The 17,760-nt window shown below is 44.7% G+C and overlaps 1 protein-coding gene across 1 annotated transcript in view; it reads left to right on the forward strand.

Annotated features, from left to right (window-relative positions):
• The window catches only part of DEUP1 (deuterosome assembly protein 1), a 57,709-nt gene extending 40,885 nt beyond the window's left edge, over positions 1 to 16,824 (forward strand). Inside the window, 2 exon segments of the mRNA XM_042862455.1 lie at positions 16,469 to 16,658; positions 16,752 to 16,824. Of these exon segments, the coding sequence (XP_042718389.1) occupies positions 16,469 to 16,658; positions 16,752 to 16,824 (263 nt within the window).
• Positions 16,825 to 17,760: the final 936 nt, after the last annotated feature.

Consider the following 17,760-nt stretch of genomic DNA (forward strand, 5'->3'; position numbering starts at 1 on the left):
GAAATCAATTCTAACTTCTGCATAATGAATAGTTCAGAACATGTAACACTGCTTTCCTCTCATTAGCGCTCAGTAAAATTGCACATTTCAGGGAACTGAAATACAAAGTCTCTTATTAGCATTATTCTATAGGTTCATACTAATAAACATTTGGCTCCAAAAAGATGATTATCATGACCTGAAAAATTTGCAGATGACAGGAGACAAAGGAAGGGCATAAGAAAAAGCAGAAATGAAAGATCTAATTAGAGATTAATATTATCTGGCCCTGCTGACCTTTTACCTATTTTGCTGTTATCAGCCAGTTAATTGCTCTTATCTGTCACAAACTGAACTCTTGCAGAAAATGAAGGGGAAAAAAAAACACCTAATAGCAGTTTCAAGAAAGGCTCTTGCGAAAAAAAAAGCAAATCTATGAAGTCATTTCTGGGGCTGATAAAAAACCCGACAGGTGGAACTGTCTGCATTAAAGCAGCTACTTAGAGCTCAGGACTGTGGTAAATCCTACAGAGCGAGTATCGTAGAACAAGGAGGAGAGGAAGATCTCTGCTAGGAAGAAAAAGATGAGGAAGAGGAATCTGTAGAAGAGGTCAGACAGAGGAAAGTGCTTCCATTCAAGATGCCCAAGAAACCAGGCACCCTGCAGAACATGCACATTTGGAGTACACACCCTTCTGCTCACTTCCTCAGGCACAGATTTTGTTCCAGCTGAACATTTGCTTTCAAAAACAGGCAAACTCTCACATCTCCACTGCAGCCAAGTAAGAATAGGACAAAATGCACTTGGTGTGTGCCAGAACAGAAGCAACTGGGTGACGATGCAGACCAAGCATTGTCTCCCAGGCATCATTTTGGAGCTCTCCAATTAAAGGAGCAGCTCACAGAACAGAAGCATGGACAGTCTGAGTGCCAACATATGGCTTAGTGAGCAGAGGGATTCCCCTGCAGATTTTCAGCTCGTCCCTCAGTGGTGAAAACTCTTCTGAATATATGATGACAACCATTTTGTCCACATCCTTTGCTGTGCATATATCCCAACTATGCTGCAAACTGGAGGGAAACAAAAAAACCTTAACAGTTTTTCCAAACTCTTTCCTTTAAGCAAATTTTGTATTTCAAAAGCATCCTGGTCTGCAGGGCATGCTTAACTCTGGGTACAGTCAGTAGCAGTGACCATCCCAGCATAACAGGGTGGGTATCTCCCTTTGAACTGGGTTCTGCTGTAGCTAGTCATCATCTCATCCCGCCTGGGGAATGTTTGCCTTAAGACAAAGCCTAACGCAGGGAATTTTGCAGCTAAGTTTGCTGGGTCTTTTTTGCAAAACAAATTTGGTCATCCATAGCACTCTGTACAAGAACAGTACACTGAGTTAATGCAAGAAGCAAGAGCCCAGCCTTCTGCAGGCATGCATACAGACAATCCCACTGGCTGCACTGGGGCTGCTGGAAGGTGGCACCTGATGTAAAGATCAGAGTGGTCTTTGTCTTTCTGCCTGAGTACAGACAGTATTCCCTGCCACACTTCCATACATCGCAGCGTCACATTATTGCTTGCTTGGTCTGTATTTTACCTGCAGTCAAGTATTCTCAAGTTTCCTCCCCCAACTTTAAGGCCTAATCAGTGCCTTAAAATACTTAGATAGGAAAGGGCTTTAGAATGATACAGAACTCCTGAATCACTTAAGTCAGAATGTGACCAGTTTGAGCAATGCTTACAGCTCCCTGTAAGTGAAGCAGGTAGCAGATATCAGAGAAGTGCATCTCACTTAAGTAATGAGATCAGAGACCTGCGACATACTGTCATTTCTCCTTCCTTTGTGAACATTAAATTAAAAAAAAAACCCAAGGGCTGTATCCAAAAGCACCTTTTATTGCTGATAGTGATGGATTTAAATACTTAACACTCATACTGCGTTTATATAGTCTGCAGTTACCACTTCACCAAAACCAGCAGAAATGGTAGAACCTGCTCTCCCAACTTCAGTGGATCCTGAGTATTCACTTTGCACGCACGCACCTCGCTGCAACAAGAAATTCTTTCTGAGTGAACTAAATAGTGTTTAATGAAAAAATTATTACACCATGTAGTCTTTCACAATAAGTCACATTTTTTTGCAAAATAAGATTCCAAGTAAGACTTCTCTCTTTTATTCAAAAAATAAATATATCCTTTCTGAATCAAAGTGTTTCATATGACATTAAGTACAAAGAAGAAATGTACTTCTTTGGAAGTTCTGAAATAGACATACAAGAGCTCATGGGAGCAACATTATCCGTAACAGTGATAAAAGCTGAAAGCTGATTTTTTACAAATTTATAGCGGAACAGAATTTCCTTTTACAATATAGAACTTCAAACAGATTTAAGAAAAACACCATTGTCAAAGTCTGAAAGGCACATGAAGTGGACCATAAAACGTACTGGCACACTCACCAATACGTTTTATGTTACATTCCTAAAGAGAAACTGTGGAATCCTAACCAAGGGAAAGACTGAAGGTGCCAGCAAGTTCCTTTGTGAAGTACTGAGAGTGGCAGAGAGTTTCTTTTGGCTCTTGATAGAAGTATTAATACCCCAAAGTCAGAAGGTCTGAAAAGCCGCATCATTCAGTCGTATTCGGACGAGTCGCCACGTAAACAAACACAACGATCAGCAGTACGACGATGGCCAGCGTGGGAAGCACGACCGTGGTGATCTGCTGGCGGGCCTCCTGCATTGCCTGTTTCCTCTCCTTTTTATCTTTGGAGGTCTCCTTTTTGGGCTTTCCTCTCAGCTGCCTCATCCTCCAAATAGGGTCTTTTGTTCACCAAAATGGGGGAGCAGAGGGAGCTCAGCTGCAGAGAACAGGCTGAGGTCACTTGAAACAAGGGGCTGAAAAACTCCGTCTCCCACCAGTGGTTGGCAGCACAAGAAACTGCAAGAGAAGAGAGAAGTATTTGAAACAAAATCTACATATATTACAGTTATTAAAACCACTTGCAGCTTCACTGGGTAAAACTTTTACCTAACTGGCACCAACATCTGTGCACCTGAATCGCAGCACGTTCGCTCACCTCATCAGTAACGCTTTCCCCACTATAAACTGCAGAAGCTCACGGTGTGTTACTTGTCCAAGAGCACTGAATTTATCCGTGTCAAGCCAGAAACAAAGTCCAGCACCGTACACTTTATCCTCCAAGTCAAACAAGATAACACAGCTAAAGACTTAATGACCATACTGTCGACGAGCCTTGCATCAACACAGAGCGCAGCTGCCGCCTGGCAGCCGTCTCCCAACTACGGGCCCACGGCTCCCCACCAATCTGCAGCAGCAGGAAGCACACACACATCCTGTCATCAGGAAAAAACATTCAGCATTTGTCACCCACACCTGGTATTTATGGGAATCAGCAGTACTCTAACAGGAAGAAACACAGAGAAAGTGCTGCTTAACTTCTACTTCTGGTTGTGCTGCCATAGAACAAAGTCTAAGCCATAGCATGACTCAGTGCTGTCTTATTACAGCTGTCATTTTTATATGAAAAAAAATACCTCAAGTGATAATCAGCCTGCTGACAAATCACTGGCTTAGACAAGCAGTCATTAATAAGCTAGCCGCTCTGAAGCATCAGCTACACTAGTTATAAGAGCAGAAGTATCAATCAACGTTAACAAAAATACTGCTCGACACGAAAGCCTTCCTGAGCTAAGGACACTCACTGCATGCCAGCACTCCCAGACCCAAGCGTGCGGGGAAGGCTTTGCTCCCCTCACTGCCTGCAGCTGTGCATGCCACTGACTGGGAAGAAGGAAGAGGCCGCCCAAGTGGCTGTGCTCCTCTGCCACATCCACTGCTGTGACTGCCCAGCAGCTCCGTGCAGGCTGTGTGAATGCACATCGGGGGGGGGGGGGGTTAAAGCTGCTGGGGTTACCTTTGTAGCTGAGCTCGAAGTTAGCTATGAACTGATGGTTCTCCATCACACTAACATACCAAGAATATAACGTATGAAGAAATTGGTGTGTTAATGCAACTAACTGCCTTTCTTCTTGATGCACCATCTTGATAGGTTGCATCAAGAGAAGCATGACCAGCAGGTTGAGGGAGGTGACTCTGCCCCTCTAATCTGCTCTTGTGAGACCCCACGTGGAATACTGCGTCCAGTTCTGGAGCCATCAACACAAAAAGGACAGGGAGCTGTTGGAGCAGGTCCAGAGGGGGGCCATGAAGATGATCAGAGGGCTGGAGCATCTCTCCTATAGAGACAGGCTGAGGGAGCACTGAGAAGAGACAGCTCCAGGAGACATTATAGTGGCCTTCCAGTACATCAATGGGGCCTACAGGAAAGCGGGGGAGGGACTTTTTACAAGGGCAGGTAGCGATAGGATGGGGGAAATGGCTTTGAACTGGAAGACTATATATGTAGACTAGCTATTAGGAAGAAATCCTTTGCTGTGAGGGTGGTGAGACACTGGAACAGGCTGCCCGGTGAGGTTGTGGATGCCCCTGGAAGCATTCAAGGCCAGGCCATCCAGCCTGATGGATGGGGCTGTGAGCAGCCTGGTGTAGAGCGAGGTGTCCCTGCCTGTAGCAGGGGGTTGGAGCTACATGATCTGAAAGGTCCCTTCCAACCCAAAGCATTCCATGATTCTATGATCACAGAACGTTACAATGTTACAAGTCAGCATTACAAGCTGTCTTACAGTTGCCTTAAAAAAGAAATGGTTTTCCCTGAAAGTGAGATGCGTTCTGTTACCACTCAATCTTGTTTGTCAGTCAGACAACAAAAGCAGACTAAATGCTCACGTACAAAACAAGAGTCCCCACCTACCAGCTGCGTGCAACTACAGAAATGTTTGCATCCTTTCTCATAACAACAGCAATCTGCCTGTTGTGAATCTCACCCAGCAGTTGGTTGCACTTACAGAAGTGACCAGACTGTCAGAACCATCTGATGGTACTGGGTCAGTACTTGTGTTTTCCCACAGACCTGCCTGGATGCCATCTAAGCAAACAAACAAACCAGCCACCAAGCAGACAGGACCTCTGTGTGCAGCTGCTTCTTCTGGTCTTATTCTATGCAAATTCAGCCCAGTCTCCAAGGCAAACAGTTCACTTCAGTTTTCACAAAGTGTAAAAGGAAGATTTCGGTGACTGGGATGGCTCTCAGACGAGAAGACAAGACAATAAAGTTCAAGTCTTAGAAGCAATGGAGCTGTAGCATTAGAACTGTAATACCACACGTATGTAGAGAGACCAGAAGTGGCCGGTGAGCTTCGTAACGGAGAGGCATACGAACTGGATGGAGCAAATACACACAACATCCTGTTCCAGTCTGCTTAAACAAACAGCACTACTTGGTTACTGGATGTTAACTCTCTTTCAGCAAATCCTCAGCTGTCTTACGGATCCAGGGAGAGCCTTCGGCATTTCACCTTCTATCATCTGTGCCGCTGTGGTTTCTTTTCGGTCTTCGATTTCTTCTGGCAAAACCCAAGTGTTTTGCTTACCCCTTCTGTTTCCATTTTCCTCCTGCTCTGGTCACAAGCTTTGTTACCTAACTCTAAATCACTAAGCAGAATAAAGCTTTACATTTGTCCCCCAGGACAACTAGATTTGCAGATCATCAGTATTTTCTTACTGTTTTTTGTCTCCACTGTTAGCATACATCCATGGGTTTTATATCTAGATTACTCACATGACCTAAGAAGTGATGGGCAGTAAAATCCCTCAGGACTCACTGTGTACCATAGTAACAAACAGGAGTTGCCATGAAACCAGTCTCTGAAACACGAGATGTATGCCTTGCTCTACACAGCATCGCTTGCTACCCAGACATTAGAAGCATTAAGTCTCTTCTGACATAATATTTCATTCTGAAGCAAAATTATACCAAGTTGATTACACACACCAGCCAACATCTGATGGCTTAGAACATAAAGCCTTCCCGCAAATGTCAACACCACTTGAGTTGCAAGCTGATGCTCTCCAGTTTGGGAATCTGGCATCAATCCCAAACACGCTTCCAGTAGGTTGGGTTACTTGGCTTTGGTACAGGCAGAGATGGACTTGCACACAAACAGACCCAGTTTTGTAGGTAAATAAGCCTTAGGGTTCATCTTAACTGAACCATAAAGTGGAAGCAGGGAATCTCTGCAAGTTGCTGCCAGGCTCCTGCTGCCATTTGGAGCCCAGATGCGAGGCCACGATCACAGAGTTTTTGCAGCAGACAGCACTCACTCACAGGAAAGGCCCAGGATGAAGCACCTGCTGGACAGGAATATAATTCCTGTTGACATGAAGCGGTGCTTTTAAAAGTGCTCCACTGCAATAAGGCAAAATCCTGCTACCTACATCGTGCAAGCAGAGTAAGAGCCATCCCCATCTGCTCCCACGTCTCTCACCAACCACCCAAGGACTTCAGTGGGAGGCACACGACTGCTTGGTTATGGCCATGAAGGAGCAGATACAGAAAGAGCAGACAACTTCAGCCAAGCAAGTGCCAGAGGCGGGATGGCAGCATCAGGATCTCACTAGCAGAAAAAAGTGTGCACAGTTCAACAGAGCAAATCTCATGTTTCTGAGCTCTGTCCTCCTTTGGCCAGCAATCACCTTGTTTGCTCACTGGAAAGGCCAAATTCAGACAAGGAGAGGAAGGAAATAATATTGCACTGGCTGTAATTATCAAGCTAGTTACAACTGTCTCTTTAAATTATCTTGAGTCAAGTCACTATCGGAAGGGCAATCAGAAGGTGATGGCTTACGGGTGCTGCAATCTTGTATAAGCTCATTGCCAAGCTCAGAGAGCAACTCATTCTACAGAAGAGTTGGAAACTCCTTCTTTCTTTAACAGAAGCTGAAAGAAAGTATTCTTTCAATTCCCTGTCATCCCTGAACAGGAGAGGGCTTGCTGCCACACCTTGTATGCATCCCTAAAGCTGCTTCTGCTCAGCTCAGCCCAAGCACCTGCCAAGGCTGGCAGTGAACACCAAACTCGTTCAACTGCTGCTTTTACTGGTCAGTGACTCCCTCATCTGGGCCATTTGTCTGAACACCAACAGAAGGGATTAATGCAGTCCAGCAGAAGTGGAATATCAATAGCCCACAACAGCCTGACAGTTCTGACAGTAATCTGTAACATCATCTTCCTTCAATGGAATTGCATGGGGTGATGCAACTTTTATTTATTTATTTATTTATTTATTTATTTATTTATTTATTTTAAGTCCACTGTAGCAAAGTTACTCAAAAGCAGGAACCTGCTGGCTCGATTGCAAGTCAGAGAGCACAGGATACAGTTGTTTGGAGCATCCATTTCACAGAGAGTGCCCGTCCAACCCTGCAGTGTCCAGCTTGGCACTGAGCAGCTGAAGTTTTGAGCAGAACAAAAGCTTATAAGTTCAAGCTGCTGAAGACAAAGCTAAGAAAGTCATTCTTCAACATAACAGAAAGTCACAGTTAGCACCCCACTCCAAGTCTAGCCAGTGCAATTACACTCCTCTCTGCCCATCATCCAAACTGCTTTTGTATATAGAAATGCTCCTCATTATAACCTCTGGATTAAGTCATTCTGAACTGTTTTGCAGAGCTGACCTCAAAACCCAACAGCACAAATGATCATACTTAGCAAAGTTACTTCTATCAGCGCTGATGCATTTGGCAGCATCTTCAAGCAGCTAAATATGGGTAAGCAGAGGTAATGGTGAAACAAGGGAACTTACAGCCTTCAAAACGCACTGACAAGCCTCCAACCAGGCTCTACAGCAATCTGTCCTCTCCTTTTGTTGTAAAATTAACAATAACTGCAGTGATCAGCTGGTCATAGCTCCTCACATTGCCCGGGGCTCCTTCTGGGAGCCAGGGAAGGCGCAGCTGACTGCCTCCAGCCACACTGATGCTGCTGGGCATCGCTGTGTGAGATGGGATCTCCCACAAGTAACACACGCACAGAAGGTTTCGTTTAGCTGCACTCAGTGTAATCACACGTCTAGATGTCTGAAGAACTTATCAACATTACAGCATGAACTTATTAACCACCTTAAGCTGAAGAACTTCTCACCAAATCCTGAATTACAAGCATTTGCAAACCACTTTGGATTAACCTGGCCCCTGGAGCATGCTACTGACACCATCATGTTTCTGGAACTGCAAAATATCTTGAAATTCAAGCAAACACTCCAACAAGAATTTATTTTTATCATTTAAATTTTCCCCTGGGGCAATGTGTGTCAATGAGACATGAAAAACAAACAACAGAACAGCAGACGAAGATGTGCTGTATTCACATTGCTTGCCAGCAATAGGGAAAAAGGACACAGGATCCATATGCAGACAACACTCTTCAGATTACTGTAGTGTTGAAAAGCCTTTAAAACCTGTAGTTCAAAGAGTCATGGGATCATTTAGGTTGGAAACAACCTTCATGAACACCAAGTCCAATCATCACCTAACACAAGTCCACCGCTAAACCATGTCACCTGGTGTCCCAACCATATGTCTTAAATACCACCTGAGATGGGGACTCCACAGAGCAGCACTTTCCAACCCCTAACCACCTTTTTGTGAAGAAATTCTTCCCGATATCCAATCTAAGCCTCCCTCAGCACAGTTTGAGGCAGCTTACTCACACCCTATCACTTGTCACCTCAGAAAACAGACTAACATTAGGACACACCAGCATGGCAAATAAGTTGAAGGAGAGTTCAAACCATCCAACCTACCAGTTTGCTCCTCATTTGAGTTACCAAGCTTGTTACTTGAGGGCCCAGCAGCAGCCAGAGCCACTGTGAGCAGGCTGGAGCAGAAGTTGAGTGCCAGAGATGGAGAGGCCACCAGCACAAGGAGGTAGCAGCTTCTGGCAGAGCTGAAGGAAGTGTGACATGGACCCAGCCAGCAAGCTGGCTGAAATGACAGTGCTCAGTCCTACCTTAATTAATGTCTAGCTGTTGCCCAGACCCTGCTTTATTTCCTGTCTTTGAAACCACACCAGTGATTTTTTTTTAATTTTTTTTTTTTTAATGATTAAACCACGTGTAACACTGTTATAGAAGCTCTGGGTAAAATTTAATAAAAGCTTTGCTTTAGATTTTCTGTGGAGCACAGATTTACTCCATAGCTGATTCTACCTCAAGGTGAAGTACCACATTTTGGATAGAAATTCACTTTCCTGCAGCTCTAATGTCTGGCCATTGCCAGAGCAGCATCAGCAAGGTCACCGATTTCTGATGGGATTTGGCCAGCTTACAGATGCATCTAAATGGGAATTTTAAAAAGCCAGACATCTTCCAGAAGGAGCTTGGGGCAGATTTACAAAGGGAATTCTGTGCTCAGAGCTGTAGATGGGGTCTGCAGAGACCTCAGATCCGCACACAGCCTTTCCTACCAGCCAGGCAAAGCTCCAGCTCTGCCATTGGTTTCTCTTGTGCTTCGCTTCTTGCAGGTGTCAGAGGAAGAGCACAACCCTCGCATCTCCCCTGCAGAACGCCGTCAGTCCCTCAGACAGCCATGACCTGGGTGCAGGACTTGGGCAAGCACAGGACCAGCACTAAGCTCCCACTGGGTCTGCTATCCAAAGCGCCTGGCACCTCGTGCCCTGAGGCCTGGCTCCAAGGAGAGGGCTTCCAAAAAAAAGCCTGATTGTAACAGCTTCTATCCAACTGCAGCAGTTACAGTCCAGCACCATTTCAATCCGCTTTCAGGGACGATTATTACCCTACTTTTTAAATGCTAAATGTACAGAGATAGTTAAAAAAAACCTTCATTTTGTGAGAGGCCCCAAAGGAGCAAAATGCTCTGTGCAGTCACTTGTGTGGGTGACAAAGATAGACAGAGCAGAGATTTGCCAACACGACTGAAACAGCTGAACCCTAAAGAGCAAGTCTGCCCGGAAGATTGCCGTAACACTTTAATCCCAACCACATCCTCCCTCCCTCCCCCACAGCCACTTCCAGCAGCACAAAAGCAGCCTCCCAGTTGCAGGACAGTTCCTTCAGTCACTGAAGCTCTGTGGGACACAGAGAAACAACTCTTATCTGCTTAAAAAATGAACTTCTAATCTGTACAAGGTGTCTCCTTAAAGCAACAAGAGCAACTGAAGCCAGAGAGGAGTCTCTGGGTAGAGCTCAGTGACACAAGTAACTCCTGCTGCTGCGCTCTCAGGTGCTCTGGGTCACCCAGCCCAGTGCTTTTCAACAGAAGTTACAGAGCAGAGTGGAAGCACAGCTGAAGATAATGCTGGGAATGTTACATCTGAAAGCTTCGTGTTATTGTGACACTGTCATCATTTCAGACAGCGCCAAGAATGGAGAAAAGCATTAAGAGAGAAATTGTTGCTCCGTGAAAAATGGATTTTCACATTACAGCATGAAGCCATTCTTAACACCGTAAGAATTTACCTCAGTCTATTTCACCGTAGCAAAGAATGATGATTAACAAATCCAAGCAACTCCATTTTCATGGGTAAAGGCTTTTAATTGCACACATAATGACACGGAACTATTAAGTTGCTGTCTAAAGTCACTTTAACATTATTTTTTATTGAAGGTGTTTGGCTTTTTTTTCCCTCCACATTACAGACTGAACCTGAATTGACCCATCATTACTGCAGCATCACATTTACTGTAAATGTAGCTTTGAGAGTCTCCAAACTACTCACAGCATTTGGAAAATGAAAGTCATCACTGAATACTGCCAGAAAGTCAGAGATTGCAAAGCTGTCAAAGCAAAAAGCCACTTCAGTATGGTTTCACCACTCTGAGGACTCGGATACAAGAAGTAATCTGTATGAGAAGCAAAAAGCCATGGATTTCTGCATCTGCAAAGGTAAAGTTAAACAGAGACGAGGTGATGGTATTTCAGCCCATCCAGTGTTGCAGAGAAATCCAATCTGCCCTGCATGCAGCACAGAAGCATGAAGTGAATGGAGTAAAAAATAAGTAGGCAAGTCCTCTTGCACTGTGAACAGGTGGGCAATAAGTAATATTTTCCTCTGTAGATAAACAATCAGTATCAAGACAACTTTTGCAACAGGTAATCTGATGAAGAACTAGGACTAACGCTTCCTGAAAACAAACAGGTCATTTCGGTCACTGCATGAATTCAGTTCCCATGGGAGCTCTAAAGAAAACCTCACCATTCTCTATCCATACAGCCACAGATGATCTTGCACATAAATGCAGTAAACCACAACAGCCAGCATATGACTTCACATTGTGTGTTTGCTCAGCTGTTTTCCTAAAAACGAATTTTCTCAGCTGTTCCTGACAATAATCCTTTGGATACAAAACACGTATCTTCCCGTTGTGCTAACAGGAATTCAGACAGTTTCTAAACACCACATTAAATAAATAAAGCAGTCACCAGTGTCAAACTCACTAAAATCCGCCAACTCACATCCAGCATTTGGCCTCTGACAGCGTGCAGCACAAGGAGCAGACCATGAACGTATCATCGATGTTCTCCAACGGTGCTGCACTGAGGCCACGAGCACACCGAGACCTGGGCTGTCACTGATAACTCAGTGCCACAAACTGCCACCACAGCCCTCCTCCCCTGGGCTGCTGATGACCTAGATGGGAAATTCTCATTTCTTACGTGCCGGCATGTGTTCAGCTTGTTACTCCTCCAATTCAAGTACTGTGAGACAGCATCACTACAAACATGTTTGAAACAGAGCCCTAAGACACAGCGGGCAGAGCGCCCACGAGTCTGAAGGCTGATGTTACAGTTTGGTAATGCAAACATGGGAGTTGAGCAACTGTCACTGCTTTTCATTTTAATTCTGTCATTAAAACTTCGGCACTGAAAATTCAGTCCAAGCTAAAAGTCGGCAGGCGAAAAAATCCATGGCCCCAGCAAGAACGGATTGTTAAGCCCAAAAACATAAAAACCCACCGGCAGGGGAGCACGGTGTGGCAGTGGGGCTGTGTGTGTGGAGGGGAGCAATGGATTCTGATTGACAGGTGAGGAAAACTGGACAACATCTCCCAGGATACCAGGACAATATCTTGAAACAGCATCTGCACTTCCTGACCAGGAGACAACCCAAGCATGTTGGACTCCAGCTACTCACACAGCAATCCCTTCAAAGGGAGATGTCCCCCTTCTAGTTCAACTTACAGAACTATATGCAATAGCAGAGAGTAAGATAGATGTGTGCTGGGCTTCTGAGACCCTCCCAAGGCAGTCCTGCGGGACAGAACGGGCAGCACTGCACTGACGGTGGAGCTCAGGGCATTATAAAGTCTTTTGGAGGTATTTGCAGGTTTAAAGCAAAGTGGACATAACACCAGAGCCTGTTGAACAAGGGGTTGTGATCTCAAACTCACTCCCTTCACAGCTCGTTTGAAGTTCTGGTTTTTCAAGCTTTTCTTGGCACAGATGTGTTTTCAGTAGCAGGCTGAGGAAAGCCTGCTGGCACTGCGCCTGTCTTTCCCTGCTTGTCCACGTGCCAGAGGAGGACTGTGCGACAGCAGAGACAACTAAACTACACAGAAGTTCACCCAAACACAACTGCTGAAGCGGGTGCCTGTGTTGGGGGAACCGCTTTCAAAGGGCTTCCCAGGAAAGTGACACCCTCAGCCACTGGTTCTCCAAGCAGGGCTTGTTTGCAACCTTGTGCAGAAACGGCACGGCCAATTTCATTTCCACTTCTGTGGCCTTCTGCACGTCCTTGTGTTTGATCTGGGTAATCAAGTCATCAGTGAGTGAAACAGAAACCACCTTACATTAGAACAGCACCACTGGGAGGGCCGGGACTTTCCCTGGCAGCCAGAAATTGACGCTTTGCCCAAATTCCTTTCAAATTACAGAAATGTTCTCAAACACCAGTGTGACTACAATGCAATCAGGACACCTTTTTTGAGGGGAAGGGAAGATAAGAAGTGTGGCTTGCAGCAGGGGATGGATGTGGAGTTTACTCTTCCTATCACTAATCTCATTAAAATCTCATTCTGTTTACTTCCCATCTGAAACCTGAAGCCTTATTACATTTCACTAAACAATCCCACATTACTATAAAGCAGCAGGCTCCCCTGCCATGATTGATAGACTCTGTTTGCAATTATTTAAGGAGAAGGCACATAATTACATACAGCTGAATTAGGCTGATCAAATCCCTGTTAGTGTCTGTCAATTTACACATAATAGGACAGTATGACATTAATGTAAACTAATTCAAATGCAGAAAGTTTAATTAAGGCCTAAAAAAAATAAGTAAATAAAAAATACAAGAAAGAAGTTTTGCACAGTGTAACCAAAGGGAGTTTCCCAGCAAAGCCATTCCCTAAGCACCAGCTGCCTTCTGCCTCTGCAGCACTGGTTCTGGCACCACCTATGCACGTAATCCTATTTGCAATCCTACTTGCAGGAGTTTCCATCAGCTAAAAACTCAGAAGCAAAAGCAAACAGTGTGGAGCAGAGTGTGTAATGGAAACAAGCAGAGGCGGCCAAAGGATATCTTACAAGTTCCTCTACAGCATTCACCAAACAGCCATGGGTTCAACGCTGTCATCCAGCCAGCAGTAAGTGCAAGCGACCTTCCAGAACACTCAGCAACACCACAACTTTACACACCCTATGTAACGATGTATGAGCACAGGGATGCAGCAGAATTGCTAACCACAGCTAAAATATATCCATGCATCTTATATCATGGCACACAAACCACTTCAGAGCAGGTAAGACCATATGTGCAGTCCCAAGGACATCTTGGGTGGAAGCCAGGAGTCTTTTCATCATCAGCACAACTTCACTTTTCTCCCTTCACGCAGCAATGACTTCACCTGTCCTGTATGTGTATGTGCACTGCTCCATTTCTAATGCAGGTCCTTCTGTCTGTACACCAGCCGTGCCTTTCCCAAAAGAGAAGGAGATGAGAAGGGTGCAGAAGCGACGCCGTGACCCAGCAGAACTCATCTCCACCAATCCTGCCACTGCTGCAGCACAGCAGCAGGTAGGAACCAGCATCTCACACAGGCCAGTTCACTGATCCCAGCAGCAACACCTGATTTCCCCACACTGCAATTTCCTAGTACGCTCCCTGCCAAATTCAATCAATTTGAGTATCCCATTAAGAACAGAAAAAAAAAATCATTCATTTTGATTCATTTTTAATGGTGTCTCTGCTCGTTGAGCCTGCTGCTCCAATCTGGTCTACAAGACCATTTGTGAACCACTCTGCTCAGCCACCTCTCCATGGAGATGCTGCAGTGTTTCCAAAGTTGTACAAAATGCTGAAGGACACACAGGATCCTCACTAAAGCCTTATCCAAAAAGACAGCAAGAATTCTGAACCAATCCGTTTCCCAACCATGAACATCTCCTACAGAATCAGTTTTTGTCAACAGGGAGAAGGGCCAAAAGGAAACAAGAAAAAACCTTTCAAACCCAGGCAATCCCAGAAAGGATTAGAGTGCAATCTGTTGGAAAATATATTAAAATGCCACACTTTATTAAAACTGTCCAAAAAATTAAGCCCTCCAAATCACATCCCTGCACAGCTCTCAGTCAATCTCTCCGTGTGAGGGACGAATCACTGTGAGATAACCTTTCTGAACAAGTCTATCAGTTATTCTAGCTTACATTCTGGTTTCTTTGGCAGCACAGCTATTTTAAGTCACCCTCCCAAGCCAGCGCCACTGGTAATTTTTCTTTTTTGTTCCTCTGCAATTCTTCAAAGTATCATAAAGGCAAATTTAATAAGCACCTCAGTTTGTATTGCTTTCTATTTATAATGCTGCAAGCACCTGCTGCTGCTGCTGCTGCTGAGATCTAAGTAGGTATCTTTCTTACTTTGTAAAAATTAATTCACATTAATCTCAATAGCTCCATCTTTCAGAGCAATTTCAAGAAACATTCCTCCAAGCTGCTGGGTTTGTGGGCTGTTTTTCTGGTGATGGTGGTGGTTTGGTTTTTAAACATTTTTGTCGAGATCCAACTGACTTGAGAACACAATTCATTTCTTTTCATTGCTCACATCCACATTTGGTAGAGCATCTTCTGGAGCACTCAGCCCAGTACATCCTTTCTTCAACACAACAGCAGGCACACAACGATTGAAAACACTTTGGGTTGTACCCTGAGCCTGTAACAGTGTAAATCACAGCACCAGGACACACGGATGGTTTGGGAACTGCTCACGTGCTGGGTGTGGGTGCCCAAAGTCCAGGACATGACAGGTTTGGATCACATATGCTTTGACCTTCTCTCCAGTGGGGGATATTTTAGCTTTTTATCTTACCAAGGTGCCTGCGGAGACCGAGTGGCAGCTAAGGCTCTGCAGCACAGAAACCCCCTTTCATTGTTCAGAAACCTCCTTTCAGAGATGAGAAACCACTGACCCATCCTCCACTGCTTACAGTGTTAGTGGCAGCAGCCCAGCGCACTGGGCTGTGGGCATCCTCTCATCTACAGCATCAATGCTGATCCCTCTTGCTGTTATTTCACTTAGCAAGAGCATAGAGAGGAAGTTTAACACCACTGGGGGGGGGGAAACAACAATGTAGCACATGGAGGTGAGTAGGATACTGAGGTCTGGACAGAAAGAGCAAGAAAGCCCCCATAGTGCAAGTAGAGAAAGGAAAGAAAAAGAACACACGTGGACGAAAAAGTTGTATGGAAGTGAAAGAAAGGCTAAAAGAAGTGGATGGGAGAGCCAATTTGTTAGAGAAGTCAGACACCAGGTACCATTCTCATCTCTGCACCACATCGTTGCACTCTCAGCAGCTGGCGCGTGAGGTCTGTAATTCTCACCCATCTCCTGCCTCTGTGTTTAGGTGCGATATTGCACGCTTCTCTGCAGCCCGCCAACAGATCTCTCAGAAGACTTCGCAGGGCGTTCTGAGCAGAATTTCATCTTACGAGCGACTTGCAATGCTTCAAACTCTGCTCCACAGGGATGCTGTGCTATTTGCCTCTCTGCAGCCTTTAATATGGGCCAGGCCTTAGAGCTGAACAATTTTAAGTGCTCCTATTAAAAATCACGCATCTTGCTCCTTGGAAGAATGCTCTGACGATGTCTGTGACCAGCCCAGTTTTACAAAGGTTGCTGTCAGCTTCGTGAGACTGTAAATCTTACACATTTACACTTGCATGAAGTTTTAAAAACTACCTTTAAGTGCACTTGTTGAAAAATTAAAGCTTCTGTAACCTTCATGCATTCTCATCCTCTGCCACAATTATTCATACCATAAGAGGAGGTTCTGAACTTGTGCAACAACTGCATTCAGCAAATCAGCCGTAAGCAGACACAACAGAGATACTCCACAATTCCAAGCTGATAGCTAATCATGATTTTTAGCCTTCCAAACAAATAGGACAACTTAAAATGGCTAACACTGCTCTATCTACCCATCCATAAATTAAGAGTGACAATAGCAGATTATTACTCATTCACTCAGAGTGTTTGTTTGGCCCTGAGAGAACTGGCTTTATTCCAAGAGCTGGCAAACACTGGTTAATGTACATGTAAATGTGTTATTTCTCTTGGAGCAGGCAATTTCACAGAACGAAATACTGAATTACAGATGACCTCAGTTTTGCTGCCGATGCCTGTTTGGGACGTGGGGCTGCTGAAAGCCTTTGTGAGCTTTTTCACACCGAGTCACCAGGGAAAAGCCAGCGTTTCTTTGCAGAGTGAGACAATTTCTCTCTGGAAACATGAAAGCTCCAACTTCCCCATGAGGTAAGTGGATAGAGACTCATTCACATAAGGTTCCAGTACCGACCTGATAATATTGACACATTCCAAACTGTTTCTGCAAACTGCTCCCAACAGGCTGCTCCTCAGTGCCAGAGCTGCAGTGCCAGAAGTAGATTCAGACCCCAATGTTAGATATGAGGACATTTAGCACTAGCACTTCTCAGCTCCTGAGAGTGAAGAAGGGACTTTTTGCCCTTGAATTTCCAGTGCAAGTATAACGGAAAAGAAAATGTGGTTCTCCTCAAACTAATCTGGACTGGAGAAAGAAGAGAGACTAAGAAAAGCAACGGACACAGATAAACAAACCACATACACAGAGAGAGAATCAGGCAGCCAGCTCCTGGACACACCAAATAAAGCCAGGGCAGAAACCCGTGCTCTTGAACATGGGCTGCCCAAAACCCCACATTAAAAGACTCAAAAGCTCATTTTGTGCCTTTGAAGGCAAACAACATGGACAACACACATCACCTCCTGCACAGTTCAGAACTTCCTTCCTACAAAGGGAAGTAGATATCTAGATGTATTCCTCCTCTGACGTGGATCCCTCAGCCATTGCTTATCCCTCTGTGTGACAGAGAATTGAGATTTTCTGCAGCAATTAACCATGCCTTGAAGCCAGAGCTACAACAGCAATGCCCACTTCTGAGAAAGGAAAAGGAATAGCACTGCCCTTTCCTACTGTACCCATATACGTGCAGTCTCACCTCCCTTGAGGGCATGCTAATGATTCAAACAACTGGAGAGGGCAGCCAACAGGTTAAAATTGTTCATAAACATCTGAACAGAAATAACACAGTATTTATACGTCTCAGAATAGCCACCTTAGAATGAAATACAAAATAATTTTGCGTAGGCAAAGACTGCAGTAACTTGGTGGAGCTCAAGAGCAAAAACTGTACAGCACTTAAAAACAGGGAAGGTAGCTGCAGTCCAAATTCCTCTCCTTCAAATCAAATGAAAGACATAAGACAGTCAAAAGCCGATGGGAAGCAACAACTACCAACAGAAATCACTTTGAAAAGATATAGAACTACTTAGATGTGGGAAAAACTGAAGAGGAAGGAAGCAAAAGAAGCTCACA

The sequence above is a fragment of the Lagopus leucura genome, unplaced genomic scaffold (assembly GCF_019238085.1).
Source record: "Lagopus leucura isolate 7727_CA_CO unplaced genomic scaffold, USGS_WTPT01 Super-Scaffold_702, whole genome shotgun sequence".
NCBI lineage: Eukaryota > Metazoa > Chordata > Aves > Galliformes > Phasianidae > Lagopus > Lagopus leucura.